The sequence below is a fragment of the Emys orbicularis genome, chromosome 1, assembly GCF_028017835.1.
Source record: "Emys orbicularis isolate rEmyOrb1 chromosome 1, rEmyOrb1.hap1, whole genome shotgun sequence".
NCBI classification, from domain to species: domain Eukaryota; kingdom Metazoa; phylum Chordata; order Testudines; family Emydidae; genus Emys; species Emys orbicularis.
Window position 1 is genome coordinate 128659623 of NC_088683.1, and position 22936 is coordinate 128682558.

A 22936-nucleotide genomic window follows, 5' to 3' on the forward strand; every position below is an offset into this window, starting at 1 on the left:
TAGTGTATCGCCTTATGACTATTCTTGTTGCAATAAAACCATTTCAGATCCCCAGATTCCTTTCTGGAGACCCAGTTAGGGTTTGCCTCCCCCCAAGTCTGTGTTTAGTCCATTCTCCTTCAGGTCCCGGTTGGGGTCAGCTTTTGCTTGAATTTTTTAATCAAACTCAGGTCAACTATCCACATATTGGTTGGCCCATGTCCCAGCCAGTTTCGTTTCTAGGGTCCTTGTCTGTTAACAATGATTTTTAGGTTGGGGGGGTGGGAGTGTCAAAGTTTGTGGAATTGTTCTAAACCCATTAATTCATATGCTTCATCGACTATGGTAAACCCCCAACCAGTTCCCCAGTTTGTTACACAACTCCTAATTGGTTTGACACCTCAGCATAGGTGATATGCCCCTTTTCTTTCTTTTTTTTTTTTTTTTTTTTTTTTTTATATAAACTCCCTGAAACCTTCTCCTACATGCTTCAGGGGTCAGTTTAAACTTTCGCAACAAGGCTAGTTTATACGCCTATAAATTAATCTTTATATTCCCTGTAACAGGGTGCACTCACCTCTTGTGAGCTCCCGCTCGGCCGAGTTCACACGCGTGTACACTCTCTCTGTTTGTTTTCAGGGAGGGAACCCTGGGGCATTGCTCTATCCCAGAGCAGGGACAACACCTTCCCCCTCTTGGGGCTTCCTAGCTTCATCTCTCCAGCTGGGCCACTATAGTTCAGTTCCCCCTCTGGGGTGCCTCAATGTACAGGCCACTTCCCCCCACTGGCTAATGGGGGCTGGGGGAGACCCGGGCCCACCCACTACTCCAGCTCCCAGCCCACCAACCCTGTAGATCGCAGCCATCTGCTGAGTCCCTTTAACTATGTTGCACGGCTTCTCTAATTCCCTGGACCACTTCCCCATGGCCCCGCACCATCTTCACCCTGACCACAGGGCCTTGTCCTAATGGAGTCCCAGCAACCAGCTCAGGGCTCCTTCTCGCTCTCCCCAGCTTCTAGCAGCACTGCCCTGCCCGGGGTTCTGTAGCTGTCAGCCACTCTAGGCAGCCTGAAGGACCCTCTCCACTGCCCTTTTTTGGGGTGGGGTGGGGTGTGGCAGGGCCTGGTATATTCCATCACAGTCCCCTATGTCCGTATGGTTGAAAACATCTAGGGCCTTCTCCGACAGCAATGGAGTCAGATACCGTACTATGTCCTCCTGCCCCACCTTGCTCAATTCACACCCCATTTTGAAATCCATCCTTCTTACCCCTTCCTAAAGCAGGGAAATAATTTGGAGGCAACCCAGCTGGAATAGGCACGTGGAGTCTACCTCCACCTACTGGAGCAGAGTTTTGCTGGTGCAGTCGCTCCATACTGAGCTGCTATTGACGCTCGTTCTCTCTCTCTCCCCCCTCTTCCTAGTGGTCCTCCTCTCTCTCTCTCTCTCCTCATGCTGATGCTGCTTCTCCTGGTCTGCTCTCTCTCATTCCCAGTCTACAAGCAGCTGGGCTTCCAGATGCAGTTTGTCCCTCTCCAACTGTAGCTTCTTTTGCTCTGACTGTCAGTCTGTCCACAATTCCTACCGCAGCAGTGCCTTCAGTCTGGATGCAGCACGGTTGCAGCCTCTGACAGCCTCCTCACTGCTTCCCTTTAGGGAGGTGTCTCCAAGAGTTCCCCCTGCCCACTGGATTCTCTGCAAGTGGACTGGGCATTCCCTGTATTCCTTCAGAATCATTCCTTTTCCGGTCCTCAAAGTATATCAGTAGATCAGATTGACCAGCTGTGCCTTTGTCCATTCCTCAGCGTTGAGCTGCCTTTCTTTGCATTTCTCCACCAGCTGACTTTTTTAAGCTGTTCATAACCTATTTTCCCCCACATCTCTATTTTTCCTATCCCTTTCCTGAAAAGATGAGGATTTTCTCTGTGCTTTTCCTTTCTACACGGCTTGCATTCAGTGCTGCTGTTGGCACTTTACTGGCAATTCCCCATTGTCGTAGACAGCACATGCTGCCACTATATATGTCACAGTTTCAGGATTAACTTGCACCTTTGATCTCCCTCCTGGTCTTCCTTGAGGGCTAAGGTTTCAGACTCCCAGCCACCACCTATCTCGGGCAGAGACTTATGTCTCTCCCCCTCCAGACCAGGGATTTAGACTTTCAGTCCCTCTGCACTTCACTGTGATTTCCCCAGCAGATCTGACCAAGGTCCAGCACCTGTGGTTAACCTCTCTCCAGAAGATACAATAGTGTGTACCAGTAACCAAACAGCCTTCACAAAGCAAAATACGTTTATTCTGAGGGTAAAAACCAGTACAGAGAAAACAAAAACAAATAAAAAAACGTTCCCATACTTGTGCTAAAAGCTTACCAGGGGCCACGCATCAGCCTTATGGGCCCTTGTAAGCCAAAGTCCTTCCAACCCTTCTGCAAAGGTTTCTCCCCACCCCCCCTTGAACAGAGAATCCCATTTACTGAATCAAAAAAAGCCCTGTGCCAATTTAAACTCAGCCTTTTTATACCAAAAACCCCTTCTGTGTCTGTTGGTCCTTGGAAGACCCAGTATCTGCAAGCCAACCCAGAGGTGGTACCTCTCTGGAGATGTTCACAGTGTCAATGATTAGCCTTAATCACCCCCTGCTGTTTGTAGTTCCTGGAGGAGCTGTGGTAACCCTCCCCAGAGTTGCATACAATCCCTGGTCCACAATGATACATAAACCATCCATAAACTTAATACAGTTTGGTCCCCAAAGACACTGCAGGTGCTTGCAATATCTGTCTCAGGTACCTTGCTCCACATTCACCCAGACAGGGAGTTTAGGTTTACCAGAGTCCCGGTTATACTATGCACAGTTTATATCAGAGCTGTTTAAAAGGTTACTAACTTCAACAGCTCTTAAAGTAAAAATAGGACTGTTATCTTAATGTCCCGGGGAGAACACTCTTCGTATTCTTGACCTTGGTTTGGCAATAACTAGATATGAGAATGCTCCTGATCATCCACAACTGGTTTCACTCTGAACTCAGTGCATGTCATGACAGGATTCTGGGAGTTATGGCAGTAGTGTGTAGATATAAGGACTTGTCTACAAACAGAGAAGTGGCTTAACTTATACTGGTTTAGTTCAAGCAGTACAACTTGTGTGTGTGTGGACTCTCTCATATTGGTTTAAAACTGGTTAAATGAGTATAGCTTGCACGTGAACATTTACAAGCACAAGCTAGTTTGCAAGCACAAGCCAAATTGCTATAAGCCAGGTTTAAATTGATGTGAATGTCCACACATAGCACTGCACTGGTTTAACCAGATCAATATGAAAATCATATCTTAAATTATATCAGTACAATGTCACATGTACAACCAGGCCTAAAATGGAGCAGATAAACATGATCAATAAAGCTCATAACTACTTCAATAAGACAAACTCAGGATCACAACTGAGGAAGCTTCTCAGTAACTGATCTCCTCCAGATTTTTCCAGATGGTTTTTGTTTTGGGGGAAGGGAAGGAGGGGAGGCAGGTGTGTGTGTGTGTGTGTGTGTGTGTGTGTGTGTGTGTGTGTGTGTGTGTGTGTGTGTGTGTGTGTGTGTGTGTGTGTGTGTGTGTGTGAAGATATTTTGTTGCTTTTTGGTGGCAGGCAAAACACACATCAGAACTAAAGTTAATTAAAAAATGCTCTCACCCTCCCCCCAAAAAAAAAATAAAAAAATTGTGGAACATTCTGGTAGGTGTTTGGGAGGGATTTTTTTGTGGGAGCGGGGGGTTATTGGTCAAAATTCAAAGTGAATTGAATTTTAGAAAACTTCAACCAGGTCTAATGACGACATATTGTCGTGATACAAATACCAGGATATTTGGACATAACGAGTCTGTCCCTCAAGACAAGCTCTTATGGAGCACAATTCTAAGATACCTCGGGCCAGATTTTCAGCTGATGTAAATCGATGTCGTTCCATTAACTTTAAATCACCTGAAGATCTGGCCCCTAGTTTTCATTAGCGTGATGGAAATCTTTTTCAACCCAAAAGAGAGAGGGGGAAAAAAAAAAAAAAAAACACCTAAGGGCTTCTCCTTTGTCAGCACAGTATACAGAAGCTGCATTACTGTCCCTTCTCCCATTTCTTTGATCCGCCTCAGTAATTATCCTGTGTTCAGTTGAACTCAGAAAGCTTTAATCTGTATGCAGCTGTCTGGGCCAGCAAAAATTAATATTTGACTTATCCTAACAACATTCCCAAGACCAAGTGGAAGCAAGAACACCGAAATAAAAAAAAGCAACCATCTTAAATCAAAATATAGCGATCAACATCAGTAGGGTTTGCACTGATGTAACTGGTGACAAAATCTGACCCAACAGTGAATGACACAGTTGAAACTAAAGACAGAAGTTGTCCTAAACCAGCTTATATTTGTCCAGTAATAGAGAAAATACTGGCAGTTCTGAATTAGAAGAATGCACAGCACAAGGTTGCCTGGTATGTGGGGATCACATCCAGTTTTGTTACATGCTTCCAATTATTTAGATGCTGTTCTTACCTCTGCAGCTAAGTAGTTCCCAGTGGCTAGATGTTTAAATCTAAACAGGCTATTCCATTGTCCTGCCCCTCCACGGCATGGATCATGATGTACAACCTACAGACAGAAATACAGATTATTAGTCATACCAGCCATCATGAGGACCACACAAAAATACCTACCTCATGGACAATACAGCCCATTCAGAGAAACTGCTGTCTTCATTATGCTGAAATACTAATTCTACTATAGCTATTGGGTTGCCAACCCTCCAGGATTGCCCTGGAGTTTCCAGAAATTAAAGAATAATCTTTAAATTAAAGATTATGTCATGTGATGAAACCTCCAAGAATATGTCCAACCAAAATTGGCAACCTTAATAGCTAATATTCTGTACAATGTAAATTCATCATGGAATGATAAAATATTTTACTACAGGGTGAAATTCTGTGATTACACTAAATCTGCCACGGATCATAACTACTTACATTTATATTTCACTGCTTGCAAGAAACCTGCCGCCTATAATGTGTGAATCTAGAGTTACTCCATTGAATCCAACAGAGTAAATGGCACTACTCCACATTTACATGGGCATTACTAAAAGCAGATTACACTGTGTCTCCTTCTCTTATTAAAAATTTCTGTTGCTGAAAGAGAAGTTGGTCCAATAAAAGCTATTACCTCAGCCATCTCGTCTCTCTCATATCCTGGGACCAACACAGCTATACCACCAATACAAACAATATAAACTGCATAGCACCTTTTTGCTAACTATCAGGGTGTTCTGGATATAGGACACTAGGATAATTACATTATGTCTGGCCAAATCTCCTCAGTGTCAGTTGAGCTGGCCAGGGTATTCTTTCCTTTACGTCTTCCACTGTTTTGTAGTGTTACTTACTACTTTCCAGTTTGGCGTTGCCTTTTTTCTCAGTAATGAGTTAAGTGATCCCTAGATATGCAGGGCCCACTCCTGCAGTCCCTACCCAGGCAAAAATGCGGGTTTGACCAAGAAAGAAGCCTTTTGTTTTCACAGTGTAACGTTTGTCTAGCAGTTTGGGATCCTTGCACACTGTGGAAGTAAGGTTCTAAGACATATCAATTGCCCCTATTCTTCTATCAAAAACAAAAACTCCTGCTAATCTAGGCCCTAATTCAGCAAAGCCTTCCTATTCAGCAAAGCCTTACTGTAAGCACAGGCTCTGCTGAAGAGAAATGGACTCAATCAATTTGCTGAATCGGGGCCGTACTCTATTGCCATGTGTCATTAATGGCAAATATGTGCATCCCATGAGATTCCATATATACCTATCTTGGGTCAGATTCAGGAGAAGCAGTGTCACTGCATTGACTTTGATAAAGTTGCACCATTTATGCCAGGTCTGAATTTGACCCTCCATTACTTTGCTTCTGTGCAGCTATATATATAGCAAGAAAACATCTTCTCCCCCACATGACTGTAGCAATAAAGCATCTCTTAAGTGTTCATCCTACACACACTGCTTCATAAAAACAAGAAAAGTTACTGGGAGGTATATGGTGATACCAAATGGCCAGGAATGATACATTTTTACTGAGTGCTGCCCTTTGCATCCTAAAATATTTATAACAGGCAAAAATACCTCTATTTCCCACAGTGCTTTAGAACTTGTTGCAGAAGTGGCTGACTGACGCAATGTTGTACGAAGGAAAATATGTTGTTTCTTCTCATATTCATCACAGGTCAGAAACTTCTCTTGTTCCGCATGAAAGAGTCTAACAACATCCCCCTAAAGGAACAGGAAAGGGAAGTATTACCAAATGGAAGACAAGATGATTGGAAATGTTGGGCCAGAGTCTGATCCATATGAATCCAGAATCTGAGCCATATGAATCCACTGGCGTCAACAGAGTCCACATTACTTTTCACTTGTGTAAGTGGGACCTTTGACTTTTTTTTCCTGTTGCTGGGGCCTCATGGAAAGGGGAGAAGACGTCTTGGTTTTGTAGGCTGTAGACAGGCTATTGACTTGCAAGTCTATTCTTATAGAAACCCTGTGAAACGTTAATGAAAATAAAATCTATTTCAAAGCATGACAATGAAAAGATGACACATCAACCTTGGGGTAATTTTTAAGTTTAAGGAATTTTTTTAATTGGTTTTCTAACTATGCTTAATCAAAAATAGTGCTTGGTGAAAATGAATAGCTGACAGCATACTCTAGAAGTGTGAATAAGGCATATTGTAGCCAGGGGTTGTACAAGCTTCCCCTTCACACAGTTCTGCCAATGCACCTCAACACAGACAGCAATACCCAGTTATTCCTGTCCTAGGCCTTTTCTAACACAGATTGCTAATTATGCTGAATTGAGCATTGGTGCTGTGGTGATGGAGAGTCACATTCACTGCAGAGCTTGCCAAATCGCAAGGCCTCAACCCAATCCTCATTTACCTTGAAATCTTCGATGCTTTTGACCCTATTGATCATATCCTTCTGAACAACCTATCATCGTTTGCTTTTGCAACTCTGTGCTCTCCCAGTTCTCCTTTTGCCTATCTGGTTGCTCCAGCAACGTCTGTTTCAATGGGGCCTTCTCCTTCTCCCCCATCACTTCTGGTAGTGGAGAGGGGGCTTGGCCCTCTTGTCCTCTCCCCACTTTTTCTTTAGGGGATCTCACTGGCTCACCTGGCTTCAATTACCATCTTTATGCTCCATTCCTGACCTGTCCTTCTCTCATCTCAGCATGTCTCTCCCTGACGTTTCCTCATGGATGTCTTACCGTCAATTGGAACTAAAGCTGACTAAAGCTGAACTTTGGATCCAATCCTCCACAGTCTTATACTTTGTGTGGTCGTTTACACCTCTGCCAGATGCATGTAAACTTCTAGAAATTCTGATCTGGCATCATGTCAAGTGGCCTCGGAACAAGTGTAGATTACTGCATAAGGTTCCAGGATGGAGGAAGATCAGGACCTTGGTCCCTCCCCGCCAAACTTTACACACTCCCTGTGCTTTCTCTGTCCTCCCTGCTACTCCGTGTTAACTTTGGCTCCTCCCTCTCCTTTGCCCCACACATCCAAGCTGCATTGAAGTCACACTACTTCCTCCTCCGCCACAACTTTTTAAAGCTTCCACCTTCTCTCTCCGCCCACCCAGCTCAAATTCTTATTCCAGCCTCACCACCTCCCATCCTAACTACTACGACATCCTCCTCTCAGCACTCCCTGGCACCTGCATTGCCCTCCACCTTTCCAGGTCAACATCCTTGCCTGTCGTAAACCCTCTTTCACTCTGAATCCCTCCAGCGGTTTCCCCTTTTCCACTGCATCAGACTATCTTCTTGCCCTCACTTCACAAGTCGACCCCTCCCTACTTATTTGTTCATGTGTGTTATACTGCTCCTGTGTCCTGCCCCCTCTGCTATGCTAACAATGCCAGTCTCCAGCATCTGCTTCTTCCACAGGCATCTTCCTGCTGTCCTCCACCTCTCCTGTAAGCATGAAACACCCTCCCCAAACAGTTCTGTAAGCACCTATTCTTTCCTCCTTCACATTCCTCCTCAAAACCCACTGCCACCATGAAATTGCCAGTTGATAATAGCTAGTTAGGGAGCACGTGGGGACTGCTGATATTAATTTATTTAAAATAAAACTAAGCGATTCAGAGCCCTCAAGTTGTGCACAACATTCACTTTTATAGCAGCAGCATCTTATAACCGGTGCTCCCACCATTCATGCCCCACTCCCTCCTACTACCTGTTACAACCGCTTTCTGCATCTTGGCTGAAACTAAGGGGTAAGCTGTTCAAGGCACAGGTTTCGTCATGTGTTTGTACCATATCTTGCCCTGGGGGTCCTCAATTTTGATGGGGGCCTTTGGGATATACTACAATACAAATAAAAACTTAAGATTATTCAACAGTAAGCCAGTATTCTTCCTTTGCATTTTTATGTAGGACTGGTGTGGGACACTGGTGGAGGATCCTAGATAATGCAAGATAGCTATGGTTATTCCTGTAAGGTGGTTTTCCGGTTCTAGTTCTTTGTAATATTTCTCCTAGGTGCAATTAACCTGAATATGGCATAATTGTTCCAAATTTTAAAATTCAATACAAACAAAATTACAAAAATGTGACTCATACTTACTCCTTTAAGAACGTCTTCTCTGTAGCAACTGTATTTCATGAATAAAGTTATTTTCCAGCTTGTGTTGCAATTAACAGCATTTACCTGTTAAAAATATATACACACCTATAGGTTGAGGGTTTGTTTGTTCTTTTAACACGGATTTAGTCTTTTTAATACATAAAACGGTACAGTAAGATCTTTTTGTTCTGGGCAATGGGATCCTGGTCCATGACGAGGGTTCCCATCTAATACAGTAACACTAATAAATAATGATGGGTGACAATGATGATGATGGATATAGAGTGGCCCAAATGTTTATGACTGGTTATAGTGCTTACTAACAGGAGAGCCTAAAGGCCTGATCCTGAGAGGTGCTAAACACCTGCCTCACACATTGACATCAGTAAGAGTGTCAAGTACCCAATAACTCCCAGGAAGCTGTCAGTGCCTTGCAGAATCAGGCATGTTTTGCCTTTAGGTTGTCAAGTAGCTGGGCCATTCTCTCAGGGGTAGTATCAACAGTGTTAGAGTTGGTGTATGCTGCTGGCTTTTAGCCCATGCGGGAGCTGAGCATACCAAAAAAGGAGGAAGCGTACACATTCTGAATTGCCAACTATCCCTCTTTTGCTGAACTCACCTCTTTGCAGCCTGGATTATCTAGAAGCTCTATATTGCTGGCATGCAGAGGCTGCCCCGCGTTGACTGGCATCAGTACAACTTTGTCTCCCACAACTATCTGGAGGCCAGAAATAAATGTCAATTTAGTCACATGTAATTATCCAATAAAATGGAGCAATGCTCCATTTTTTAGGGCTCAGCTCAGATGATGCTCTTGGACCTTTGCTTGGCCAACTTATTCTGAGGACAATTCAGAGACCATGGAATTTTTTTCAACCAGATAAGCAAGTACATCCCCCAGTGAGCGGCTCAAGTTCAAAGTGTCATCCCAACAAGTTTCAGCACTCTCAGTGAGCTTGCTGCTTGATTCAGCAGGCATTTGTGGGTGGAAAAGTGGCCCTATGAACCTATCAATTCCATGTCTGTAAAAACAAACCAATCCAGATAAAAACTGCATTAACTGCTCTTCGTTCCCATGCACTGCCAGTCAGATGGTAGGTAAAACTTGGGAAAATAGTCCAGAGATTGTGAGGAAGATCCCTCTCCAGCCCTTGCTATCAATCAAAATTCTCCATCATTAGGTCTTTGATTTCACAACAGCCTTAGAGGCTTGGGGCCAGGGTTTTTTTTGTTTTGTTTTGAGGTTTATTGGGGGGCGGGGAGGGGCAACATCAGATCAGCCTAAGTGAGTGGCTGTGGTCCAACCCCAGGCCTGATCTGACTTAGAGCAGCCTAAGGAGTACTCTAACTTACCCCAGCTGGCTATGGGCCCTAAAGGATCATATACCAACTGAAAATCAAATTATGGTCTGCCCCCCTGTCCTGAAAGGCACCTACACAATGGGTGGTGGTCATCACAGATGCCAGCTATGCCAACTGACGGATCCCTCCCTACTGGAGGAATTGCCAGCCAGTCAGCTACAGCCAGATTCCAGCTCTTGTGCACTGCCTGAGCTGCACAAAACAGCCAGATCTGGGGGAAACAACATGGAAAACCGTCTCCAACCTAAAAAACCACAGATTTATGTGACAAGAATTCTACTCAAATCTAACAAAGGAAATACTTTAAATCCAAGTAGAATAATACTATTAGCCCTGCTCAAACTTTGGTGTTGATTCTGGGATTTGGTTTTGGTGTTCACAGCAAGTCTAAGCACGCATATAGGCAAAAACTAGGAAGTGACTACTAAAAACTGTGATCCGTGTCCTGAGCAATGCTGAGAGAGCCATGCTTTTTTGGAACACAAACACACAAAGTTGATTTCTGCATTTGCTAACTTAATGCAATTGACACCACATTGGGCCAAATTCATCCTTCATGTAACTCCACTGAAATCAAAGCTAATGAATTTGGCCCATTGGTGGTGTGTGTGTGGGGGGGGTGAAAACAAGTTTCAAGTTGTTTAACAATAGTTAAATAAATACTGGTAACAAAACAAGGTGTCATCATGCTCAGAATACATGTCAAAATCCTAGCAGATCCAAAACAAGAAAGTTTACTAAAGGAATCCAAAACAAGGATGAAAAAAGTGCCTTTAAAGTGCATTACTTATGCAATACATTCCTGCATGCCATGCTTCATACAGACTTTACTTACACCATGTAAGAAGTTAAGATCAGACAATTCATTAACCAAAATAAACCATCAGGCTTGTATCCTGCCGAATTGAATCAGGACTTCAAAATCCATTGAAAGTATAGCTGGATTATAACAACAACAAAATTACTGAGAACACATAATCAAGCATCCCATTTTAAAAAAGGTATTATTCATGAGAGCTAACATCTGATTTTATATGGGGGTGGGAGGGCCAGAAGTAAGGAGTGGCACACAGCTGTGCTGACCCAGGCACAGATTTGGAAAGGAACTGTAACTCCTACAAATACCTGAACTGGTTTAGTTTTATTTCCCACTTTCACTTTGTGGCAGTAATTAATTAACGAGTCCCTTGTCTAAACTCTTTCACTTTCCAACCCAAATAGATATCTTCTAGGGTTTGATGCAATTCACCATTAAGTCAATGAGAATCTATCCTTTGACTTTAATGAGAGCCTAACTATGTCCCTATAATCTCTGGGCCAGATCTCAGGATGCAAAGGCTATGGAAAGCTGATTTAACAGGGAATCTGAAGCCTCCTCTTGCAAAGAGCAATCACCAGATCTATGCAATCCTCCTCTGCCCAGCCCCCTGGTGCAGAGGATGTGGTGGGAGTGGCAGAAGCCACGCCCAGAACACATTGTACTCTTGCAATCTTGGGCCAGCAAAATGGCCCCTAGGGGGCCATTGCTGCTGTGGTAATTTAGAGCAACCCTGAAGTCCAATAGGAGTTTGGAGTAACTTCACCTACTGAGATACTACTATAATTAGATCAGACAGATGGATTAGGCCACTATTCTGCAGACTTCTGAGCACCAACTGTGAGTGGCTGTGCATATCTATCTCCCTTGGCTTATCACAATACCACACACAAAGCAAGTTTAATTGGCAGAGAGTCAAAATCAGCAGTCAATAAGGAGTTAATCCTGCACTAACTGTAGTCAGTGCAAACTTTGCCATTCATTTCAATCAGAGCAGTTTCTGTCCTTACCAATCAAATCTCCTATAGAAGTCAAATGGAGCTTTATTTGATGGAGGACTGCAGAATTGGGACAAAACTACTATCAGTTTCTAGAACATCTACCTAACTGGATATTAATAAATGAATCCAAACTAGACTGCTAGAATGCATTAAGTAATATGGTTCAATCGTGGTGCCAAATATCTATGGAAGTGCTCCAAAGAAGTCAGTGTAAGATCAAATTACAAATATTTTTTTATTATTATTATTATTATTAAAAAGAAAAATCTCACAATGCTAAGCAGCCACTATTCTAAACCACAAGGGTAATATTTACTTATGCTAACTGAAAATGTGTTGAAATGCAAGTAGGGCATAGGCCTTTAGCTAATATGAAGCCTAAACTTTAGACCTAAAATTAAGTTTGTTAGTATGAGTGAATAAAAAGGTATTAATAGTAGTGACTCAAGGCATAACCTTGGGTCATGTAGTAAATATGTTTTTGTTTTAACCGGTTTTAGCAAGTGTTGTAGGGGAATTTTTGGATCTTTTGGAATATTGATTGACGCAAATGACAATTAGAATGTTGTTTGATATTAATAGCCAAAAAAGAAGATAATGATATTTTGGTTCTGAGGTACTGATAATTAAATACGGCAGCTGAAGAACACACATGGTAAAAAGGTAGATTTAATATATTATAATTTACTATAAATAGGGTAGCTTCCAATTTATGGAGCGTTCCATACACCATCATACAGAGCTTAAAGGAAGTACCCGACACCCATTCTTTCATCAAGGGACTGATCACCCCTTAGTGTCTTTTCATCTTAGGAATGTGAGCATAAATGCAGAGTTCAGTTGTTAGACTGTAATTCTTTAAAACATGCTTGCTTTAGTTTTATCATATAATAAAATATGAATGTCATCCTCATTGTGTCATTCACAGTTCTTAAACTGAATTTAAATGTATTACCTATAACCAAATCAAGGATCCAGCCTTGGGTTTATATTATTTTTAAATTTTGCATCTAAATATATTAATGGGAAAATCTGAATCAAAGGTTACAGCAGGGGTAGGCAACCTTTCAGAAGTGATGTGCCGAGTCTTCATTTATTCACTCTAATTTAAGGTTTCGCATGCCAGTAATACATTTTAACATTTTTAGAAGGTCTCTTTCTATAAGTCTATAATATATAACTAAACTATTGTTGTATGTAAAGCAAATAAGGTTTTTAAAATGTTTAAGAAGCTTCATTTAAAATTAAATTAAAATGCAGAGCCCCTTGGACCGGTGGCCAGGACCCGGGCAGTGTGAGTGCCACTGAAAATCAGCTTGCGTGCCGCCTTTGGCACGCGTGTCATAGGTTGCCTACCCCTGAGTTACAGTGTGACCTATCAGACAAATCAAATACATTGTAACAACTCCCTCTAGCATACTTTATCAACATTTTCCTCCAGTATATTTTCATAAGAAACTACTGCGGTCTAAGAAAGCACTACTGTACGTGGCTTTTGCTGATGAGAGATTTGCTTAGCACTCCACAACTGAAGAGCCTGCCCAGGAATCCCCAGTCAGATTTGCAATGTGAAGCTGCCAAATCCGGAACTTGGCCCTCTCAGAGGTGGATCTGAACTGGCATAGTGGATGTGGATCATGATTTAAGGAGTGAGTTTCAAGCTTAGGACACAATTCTCTTAGATCTGCAGTCATGATCTCTACTTACATTCTATCTTTAACTAACATGCAAGACTCGCCTGGACTCAATAGTAGGATCATACTCGATAGAGATGGAAAGGACCCACCTGATTATCAAATCCAATTCCCTCTCGGAGTTAGGCAAAGTTTTCCTGAGAGGGCATAAGAAGTTCAATGCATGGAAAAAGTGCAGCATATTTTTTAGAGATCTGCTCTATGGACTTGAGAACAGAATTTTGCCCTTTATGCTGAATGTTCTTGCTTTTTGTGAGTTCATTTCAGAATCTACGGGCTCTTTTCCTATATCATCTTCCTTCCCCCCCCCCCCAATGTGCAACAGGATGTACTCTCAGCTGGTGTAAATCAGTGTAGCACCACTGATGTCATTGTTACACCAATTTACACCAGCTGACATTCTTACCCACTGTGCATCACCAGTGTAGAACCAAACCCGGGACGTTATCTTCCCTCTGGCATTTGAGGTGGCATTATATATTTATGTACTGTATATTCAGCAAAGACATTGTTTAGAAATAACTCTGTGTGCTTTTTGAGTCCTGATTTATGCCATTAACTAAGAAATTCTTCTTCTTCTTGCATCCCTTTGCTTTCTCCCTAAACAACTTAGTTGAGATTCAGTATTTTCACCTACATTGTCACCTTCGCTCCTCAGCTTCCAAAACGGCTGGATGTAAAACCAGGACCCCTCGTTCCCTGCAGCATCCAGAGACACCCGCATAGCATTCTTCTCCAAGAGAGCTGGTAACCTCTTATTGACGGTGAGATATTTGTTGCTTTTTATGTGCAGTAACTGTCAATAAAACAAATAATTAGGGTTCCTTCTGCCTTTCTGTCAGGGGTTTATTTAAAAAGCTTTTGGCAATTTTTCATAACAAATAAACGAAGACAAAAATCGAACTAGAAAAAAGATTGAAGTACATTAGAATAAACCAAGGAAATATTTACTGTATATGATCCTAAAGAAAACAGAAGAAAACAGTGTAGTGATCACTTATGTGGCATATAGTATATACACCTTGCTCACAGTCTGGCCAGTGCAAGGTGCCAATCCAGACCAGTGAGGGGTGGGACCATCACCCTCCCCCTGTAACCTTGGGTGCCTCACAATGCTTTGCTGCTGTAGCTGCCAACCTCAGCCTCTCACCAACAGCCTACCAGCATGCAGGTCACACCCTGAATGTCTGTGTACTAGACAGCCCTGCTTCAGCACCTTTGATCCCAGCAGCCCCCCAGCAATTTCCACCAGCTTTGGTTACAGCCAGCAAGGAGACCCCAACACACTCCCAGTCCCATATTTTCACAAAACCATGTGCTCTGCAATGTCCAGCTCTCCCCTGCACAGGTCAGAGAAATAATATGGTTCATTTGTTCCTCCAGACACAAAAACACATCACAGTTTAACAACTTAACTGGTGTGAATACGCCCTTCCCTTTAAACACACCACTGAGTTGGTTTGTAGTTAATAAACTTGTTTTATTTTACAATAGGACATAAGTTAAATGAGATTAAGTAAAAGGAATAAAGTCAGCAAGGCTTACAAGCAAATAAAAGTGACAATAGGCATCTAAAAGTCTAAAACTTAACCTAGCAAGATACAGGCTTTGCTCAAGTTGTTTCTTTCATCTGTCAATTCTCTTCCAAGCTGTGGCAGACTGTCCCTCAGTCAGGACCTTTCTCAGAAGCACAAGGGGCTGGTTTCCCTTGTCCTCCTAGGTGAAAGTTCTTTGCCTAAGCAGGTTTCCCACCTATATTCAGTTCCAGAGACTTCAACCAAGTGTGAGTGGGTGAGTGGGGTGAAGGACCCATCTTTCACAGCTTTCAAGAGTGCTGGCTTCTTGTGTCTGCCTAATGATGGATGCCTAAAACAGATTCCTGTCCTTGCTTGTATCTCCCAAAATTCAACGACCTTGCTTCAGGAGGCAGGAAGCCTTCCTGTGTGCCCCCCATGCTGTGCCCATCAGGAAGCTGACCTCATGCTGTTCTTCCATTCCTGCGGGCTTCCCCTGGTATATAAACGGGGCTTCCATTGTTTTGGTCCTACCATGCTTAATTTACATAGAAGACAGGTAAATAGCTTTCCCTAGACCTCCTCCCCCAACCCCATTTCTGTCTGGGCAGGAACTATTCCTCCCTTTGTTCAGCCACACACTTTAAAACATAATATCAATAAATATCCATAATTCCTCTTACAGTATTAATACCTACATTTTACAATCATATTAATCACCAGTTTGTTACAAGCATTCATAAAAGGCCTTATATTTAGGGAGCTATCAAATTCAGGGTCCACTTTGGTCAATTTCACAGTCATAGGATTTAAAAAATCATAAATGTCATGATTTCAGCTATTTAAATCTGAAATTTCACAGTGTTGTAATTATAGGGGTTCTGACCCAAAAAGGAGGTTGGGGGCGTGGGTCGCAAGGTTATTGTAAGGGGGGTTGCAGTCCTGCTACCCTTACTTCTGTGCTGGTGCTGGCGGCAGCAATGCCTTCAGAGCTGGGCAGCCAGAGAGCGGAAGCTGCTGGCCAGGAGCCCAGCTCTGAAGGCAGAGCCGCCGCCAGCAGCAGTGCAGAAGTATGGATGGCATGGTATGGTATTGCCACCCTTACTTCTGCGCTGCTGCCTGCCTCAGTCAGCAGCCGTCACTCTCTGGCCGCCCAGCTCTGAAGACAGCACATAAGTAAGGTGGCAATACTGCTACCCTCCCTAAAATAACCTTGTGACCCCCTGCAACTCCCTTTTGGGTCAGGACCCCCAATCTGAGAAACTTTCTCCCCAGTGAAATCTGTATCGTCTAGGGTAAAAGCACACAAAAGACCAGATTTCACAGAAGGAGACCAGATTTCATGGTCCGTGATGTGTTTTTCATGGCCATGAATTTGGTAGGGCCCTCCTTATATGATACACTAAAATTGTATTCAATCCGTTGATTCAATTGCTTACTATTTGAGGTTTAGAACCCCCCTCCTCCATCATTATAGCTCAGATAAAGTTTCTCCTCCCTGCTGGGGTGTAGCCATGCTGTTTCTTCCCCCCACTTGTTAGCTTGATAACTGTGTTGATCTGATTTGTAAATATATTTCCATGATCTTTCAAAAGTACTTTAGAAGTAACTGCCTAGAGGTGAAACTACATTCCTTTGCTTAGGGTGGAGTAACTCCTGTTTGACTGGCAAACACATTTTATGAATTATGATTTCAGTTTATGTCCGTAACTTTGCATCAGTTGTTTGCACCTAACATTACACAATGATATTAGCAGGTGAGTTATGAGCTTTCCAATGACATATTACACAACATCTCTTAGATACAGAGTATAACAACAGTGAGTTGGGATACAATGGTCAGGCCAGTTGAAACTCATCGCTAGAGATCCGGGTGCCCCTTGCCCTCTTCCCTGGGACTGTTCTTAATGTCACTACCCCTTTAATGAGATCATTCAACTATAGGCCCCCGTATGTTAAGAAAAGGTTTTACTTAGCTTGAGAATATAACATCTTTCACATTTATGTCAAGAAGGAAGAATGACTCCTGTGGTTTAGATGAAGTTGCACAGCACTTTTTCAATGATGATATCAACATATATCATGGAAATGTATATTTACATCCATTTTCCAGACTGAAGTAACAATAACTACATATTGATAAATACTATCGTGGCACACCATTAGAAAATGAACATACACTCCTTCTGGTATTCTTTAAAAAAAGAAAAACACAGTATAACACCTTTTACCAAGTTTTGTTTATCTGCTCTGTGACAACCAGAATTGCAACATTAGTTTCATGTTCCCAATAACCCCTGACATGAAACATCTGTTTCTCTTTCAGCTCTGAGAGAATGCAGATGCATCTCAGTAGCTTACCTGTATGACATTGCTATATTTTACGATTTCGCCCAACAACTTTCTGTTCTCGCATTCATTCTGCTTCTGCTCCATTTCTGCCGCATGCTGTAAAAGAATCATTTATTTCAATAGGAAATCAATATTAGGATTCAGCTATTGGGATGGTGAGGAAGTAAAGGAAATGGCATCACATTAAAAATGCCTTCTTCAATTTACAGCTGTTACTGCACTATTGATATAAACAATTTAGCACCAGTCTCTTGCTGCATCATAATTTTGTGCACTATAAACACACAGATGCCATACAATCATTCAGGGCTTATATTCCCCAAAATAAAATGATTCATAGTTTACGGATCATGTCCTAGCTGCATGCTATTTTAGAAGTTCAATAACAAGAAATATATTTCCTGGTGCTTTATGTCATCCTGAATTTTGGAAAGGGGGGAAAAAAGAAAAAGAAAAAAAAAGCAGTTCCACCCTCCCATCTTCTCCTTTAAGATCTGAAATGTTAAAAAAGCATAAAATATATGGACAGTATAAACCAAAAAAATAACAGGAGTACTTGTGGCACCTTAGAGACTAACAAATTTATTAGAGCATAAGCTTTCGTGGGCTACAACCCACTTCTTCGGTCCGAAGAAGTGGGTTGTAGCCCACGAAAGCTTATGCTCTAATAAATTTGTTAGTCTCTAAGGTGCCACAAGTACTCCTGTTATTTTTGCGGATACAGACTAACACGGCTGCTACTCTGAAACCTGTCAGTATAAACCAACACACTTCTGGTTATATCAGAAGTAACTTACAGGAAAAAGAATTGCACAGTAATAATGCCACTTATATAGTATGTTTCACCCAAGATTCTCAAAAATATTTTTAAAAACTTTAAAGAATTAATCTTTGCAATACTGTGTAAGTTTTAGTGAGTGATTTTATAGATGCTTGAGGCCCTGATTCTACAACGTGTGGCATGCTGCTGTAACCACACAGACCGCCCCCACCCCCTGACTTTAATGGGACTTTGCTCAAGTGAAGCATTCAGCTCACAAACTACATGTTCCAGGTTCAGAGTTTAAAGTGATTTATTCAAGGTCAAACAGAGTCAGTGGCAGAGGTGGATATAGAACCAAGGAGTGCTGACTCCTAGTCTCCTGCTCTATCTACACCACCTTCCATTGGAGGTTTTCTTCATTGCTTTTAGAAAGTAGCATTGAATGCTGTCCCTTCATTGTGTGAAATTATGTCTACAGGTAATCACGTTTCACCCAGCCAGCATCATCCCTCTGATTTTGTTGTCTGTGCAGACCCTTTTTCAGTGATAGAGGAACCCTTTCCTCATATCCAGTGTTTGATGCAAAGGAGGAGGTGTATAGTGTCCAATGACAATTAGGTGAGAAAGTGCCACCACCTAGACTGAAGGCAATAAAAACAGCCTTACTGGAGATATTTCAGGCTGAAGGTGTGGAAAAAGGTTCTCTAAATGTCCCTTTGCCTGACTCCTAGAATTCAGACCTAAAATGACACAGTAAATTAAAAGAAAGGGCTGCTCCTATTAAGTCAGTTATTTGATAAATGAATATTATGTCATGGGCGTCCCCAGTGCTTCACACAATGAGTAAAGATACAATCCCTGTCCCAAAGGACTGACAATCTAAGGCAGGACAGACAGGATGTAAAGGGCAACACTGCCAGTCAAGGAGGTAGGAGGGTGGATGAAGGGGTACATAAGGAGGGTTGCTATAGTAGCATAATACTCATCAAGACAATTCTCCAGGTATTTGTTGTTGTTTCATTCTATTGTAATTCTACCACCGCCTACAGATTCAGATAACCTCTTACTTGTAGTTTCTTAAGCAAGGCTGCTTCTGTATGGTTTCCTTGTTTGGCTTGTTTAGCTTTCCAGTACTGCTTCTGTGCAGAATATCGGTTCATAGGACACACCTTGAAAAGGCAATCTGCAGAAAATTGAAAAAAATACCTATAAAAAAAGTGATGTTGAAAGATGCTTCCCTTATTTGTCTGGGTGGGGTTCATTTGTTTTGTTTTTCCAGCAATGCCTAGATACCACAATGTCTGGGCATGGATTAGATTGAAAACATTCTGACAGTAATGAAACCATAAATGTGGGGGAAATAGCTGAGACAACCATAAATCTTTCAATGACACCTACACCCTCCCACTCAGCGCAGGTTCTCTGAACACCCAATGCAGGGCTGTAGGCCATAAGCCTGCAAGAAATGTGCAAGCTTTCATGCTTTTTTCCCCTTTATTCTTCTTTGCTCTGGTATGGAGATGATAGATAGATAGATAGATAGATAGATAGATAGATAGATACTGAACATGTGTGACGTCTGAAACCCTGAGAATACGTGCCCTACTTTTTGACTTCAGCGATCTGCTCCTCCTATCCTCTTGGCAGTGCTAAAATAAAAAATTATGGCCTCTCAGATGCAAGGAATATTAGGAATTTTAACACTGTGTTCAGTTCCAAGTGTACTTTCCTCAAGGTTGGTTAACAAGACGGTATCAAAGGAACAAAAGTTGCTCTCCAACCTAAGGTTTCTTAACACCTAGTGGAGATAGAATGTTACATATAAAAGTCGCAAATGGTATCTGCTCATTACTCCATGGTAGCAGGGTTGGTTACAGGGCATTTTGCTGCTCTAGGCAAAATGGAAAACATACACTGACTATACACGACAATACCGCAGTCACATACACAATAAACATTTTTTACTGACCTCAGTAATGACCTATCTTACACAGCCCCTCTAACAATATGATATGAGCATCTCAGAACCTTTGGTGTATTTATCCTCACAAGATCCCTGTGAGACAGAGAACTTCTATCTGGCATTAGCCCCATTTCACAGATGGGAAACTGAGGGAGAGACAGACTAAGTGAATAGTCTGAGGTCACGCAGGAAGTCTGTGGTGGGGCAGAAAATTTAATTCTGGCTCTACCGTCCAAAGTCAGTGTCCTAACCACAGGACCACTCTTTCAGCAGACTAGCACAGCCAACGTCACACAGCACAGTGTATTCTCTAGTACTAGTAAATTACAGTAGAGCTTAGAGGCCTCCGTTAAGAATAGATCCCCTTTATGCTAGGTGCTGTACAAATCCATAATAAGAAGAGGTATCCTTTGCTCCATAGGGTTTACAGTCAAAATAGACAAAGCAGAAAAGGGGCAGGAGAAAGGGACTTTTTCCCCATTTTATATATGGGAAAGAGGCACAGAGAGATTAAGTGACTTGCCCAAGTCTGACTTTCTTCAGAACAACAAATATTTAACTATTTTTATTCCTATGTACTCTTATCATCAACCGTTATCAAAGCTAGGCTCGGAAGAATTCTGTTTTAAACAGCAAATGTTGTAATTGGTGTTTCACCCTCAGCATATAAAAATCAATCAGAAAAAAGCATCAATTTTCAATGAAAATTTTACAGACAGAATTAAAAAAAAAAAACACTTTGCTTGAGAGCTAATAAAACCCTATGGGGTGTTGTGTGTGGTGGTGGGCCTAAACGCAGACCTCCCCACTCAATAACGCTGGGTAATTTAAACTAAAATGTTAAAAAATAATAGTGAGACATGATCAAATTTTATAACTATTTCTGAATCAATGTTAATAACCTACCACCGGGATTTTCAAAGGAGGTGTACAAGGGTAGCTTTGACTTATGGCATTGATGTTGGATCTTACTTCAGTGGAGGATTGAGAATAATAGAGCTCTGCTCCCCCATGCCCTCCCGAGTCACCCACATAAGAGAAAGGAGAGGGAGTTATGTCAGGGACAAGGGGGCAGCTGGTGCTGGAGTAATCAGAGCCACTTCCTCTCCTTTACACCAGCAGAGAGTTCTTCTGCAGAGTGGGAATTCTTCACTAGCAGTTTTAAGGCCACTTTGCACTGCTTATGTGGTACAAGTTGTTTCCTAGCAGACTAGAGAATCCTGGTCCATGGGCATGTTTGCTTATTTATTCATTACTGCACTTATACCTAGGTGCTCACACAGTCATAATGCATATTCATCAAAAATCATTTCAAAATAAACTGCCTCAAAGACTCTCCCCAGCTCTCCCTACCCCCAAAAATGCTTTCTTCCCACAACTACACACAATCCCAATTAGGACTGTAGCTCCAGGTACTTCAATATTAACAAGCATATGCCATGCCCAAGCTAAGCATATACCTTCATACTACGCTGGATCAGTGCCTAAATGTCTCAATTTAATTTACTGAAAAATATAGCTTATATATTTTTGTATATTTTCTATATTTGCGTATTTTTAAAAGGTAGGTAATTACTTGTTACCATCAGAAAAATAAAAAAAAATAAAAAATGAACAAGAGTCAGCATCTGAGATGTTCGGGAACTAAAGATAGGCAATGTGCTGCTTTTAACCACTGATTTAGATCAGCTTTGGATAACACTGCACCATAAAGAGGTTCACATCTGCAGTTACCCAGTATCTAGTTCCCGAGCATAGCCTATTAATCTGTAAAAAATACATATGGAAAGTCCCATACGCATTATTTGTAGTAGGAAGTACATCCTGTTTCATCACTAGAGACTTATAGGTGATATCCAAGTGTCAAATTCATAATTTATCTCTAGGCTATACTAGATATAGATGCAAATCCCACACAGTTTCACTGCTGTGAACTCAGTGGAGTTCTCCAACAGTGGAAACAAGAACAGAATCTGGCTCACCTTACACATCCTCTCACACTCAACAAGTGAATAGTCAGCAAAACTGAAACACAGCAAGAAATCCAAGGACAGCATGAACACAAGGGGGAAGGAGGCGAGTACAGCTCAGGCAGTCCCTATGTTTCCTAGGGAAGCAAAATAAGTTCTCATTTATTTATATTTTTTAAAATGCAGGTATGTCTGATGTTTTGGGGCCCGGATTGTCACAACCTTACTCAACTATAGCCCATCTCAGTTGACACTAATTTTCTGATACTACTGTAGCCCATTGGTAAGCGTATATTATGCACACCCCTCTATGCCTGATCCCTAGTGGATAAGAGTCTGTTACATTGCTGACTAAGGAGCCTCGGCTCTTTAGTTTGAGTTGTAGCAGCGCATGTTTTTAGCTCTGGAGATCCCTGGTTCAAGCCCTGATATGTTGACCAAGATGGCAGACATCACACTATATTAAATTCAGTCTTTCATTGAAACTTCTCCTTTCCCTTTTTCTCCTAGCAATAGGCCCTGCTTGGGCATTCAAGGGCTCGAAAACTGGATTTATATTCAAACCAACAGTGGTGGTGCTTGCCTTGGCACTTAGCAAAACGGTGAGGATTTTGGGTATCTAATCTCAATTCTGTGCGGCTGCTCCTTAAAAGAAAGAGTTACCAGGCATTACCAAAGCAAACCGTGCCACCTTGCAGCAATGTTTGCTTTAGTTTGAAGTGGGAATATTTACAATGAAAACCACAATATATAAACTAGGGTACATGACAGCTGTTTGTAGAACTTCTACAATACTTTGAACTCTGAGAAGAAGAAAAACAACAAATACAAAACATTACATACCAATAAATCATACTGTAGGTTGAAAAAGTA

The 22936-nt window shown here is 41.9% G+C and overlaps 1 protein-coding gene across 3 annotated transcripts in view; it reads right to left on the reverse strand.

The window, feature by feature from the left end:
- The window catches only part of ITPR2 (inositol 1,4,5-trisphosphate receptor type 2), a 336580-nt gene that overhangs the window by 257469 nt on the left and 56175 nt on the right, over window positions 1-22936 (reverse strand). For all 3 annotated transcript variants that reach the window (XM_065418887.1, XM_065418895.1, XM_065418878.1), the window contains exons 3-9: window positions 19198-19313; window positions 17377-17463; window positions 14139-14297; window positions 9247-9345; window positions 8628-8711; window positions 6124-6270; window positions 4520-4615 (exon numbers count right to left, since the gene is read on the reverse strand). In XM_065418887.1, the coding sequence (XP_065274959.1) occupies window positions 4520-4615; window positions 6124-6270; window positions 8628-8711; window positions 9247-9345; window positions 14139-14297; window positions 17377-17463; window positions 19198-19313 (788 nt within the window). The remainder of the gene's footprint in view (window positions 1-4519; window positions 4616-6123; window positions 6271-8627; window positions 8712-9246; window positions 9346-14138; window positions 14298-17376; window positions 17464-19197; window positions 19314-22936) is intronic.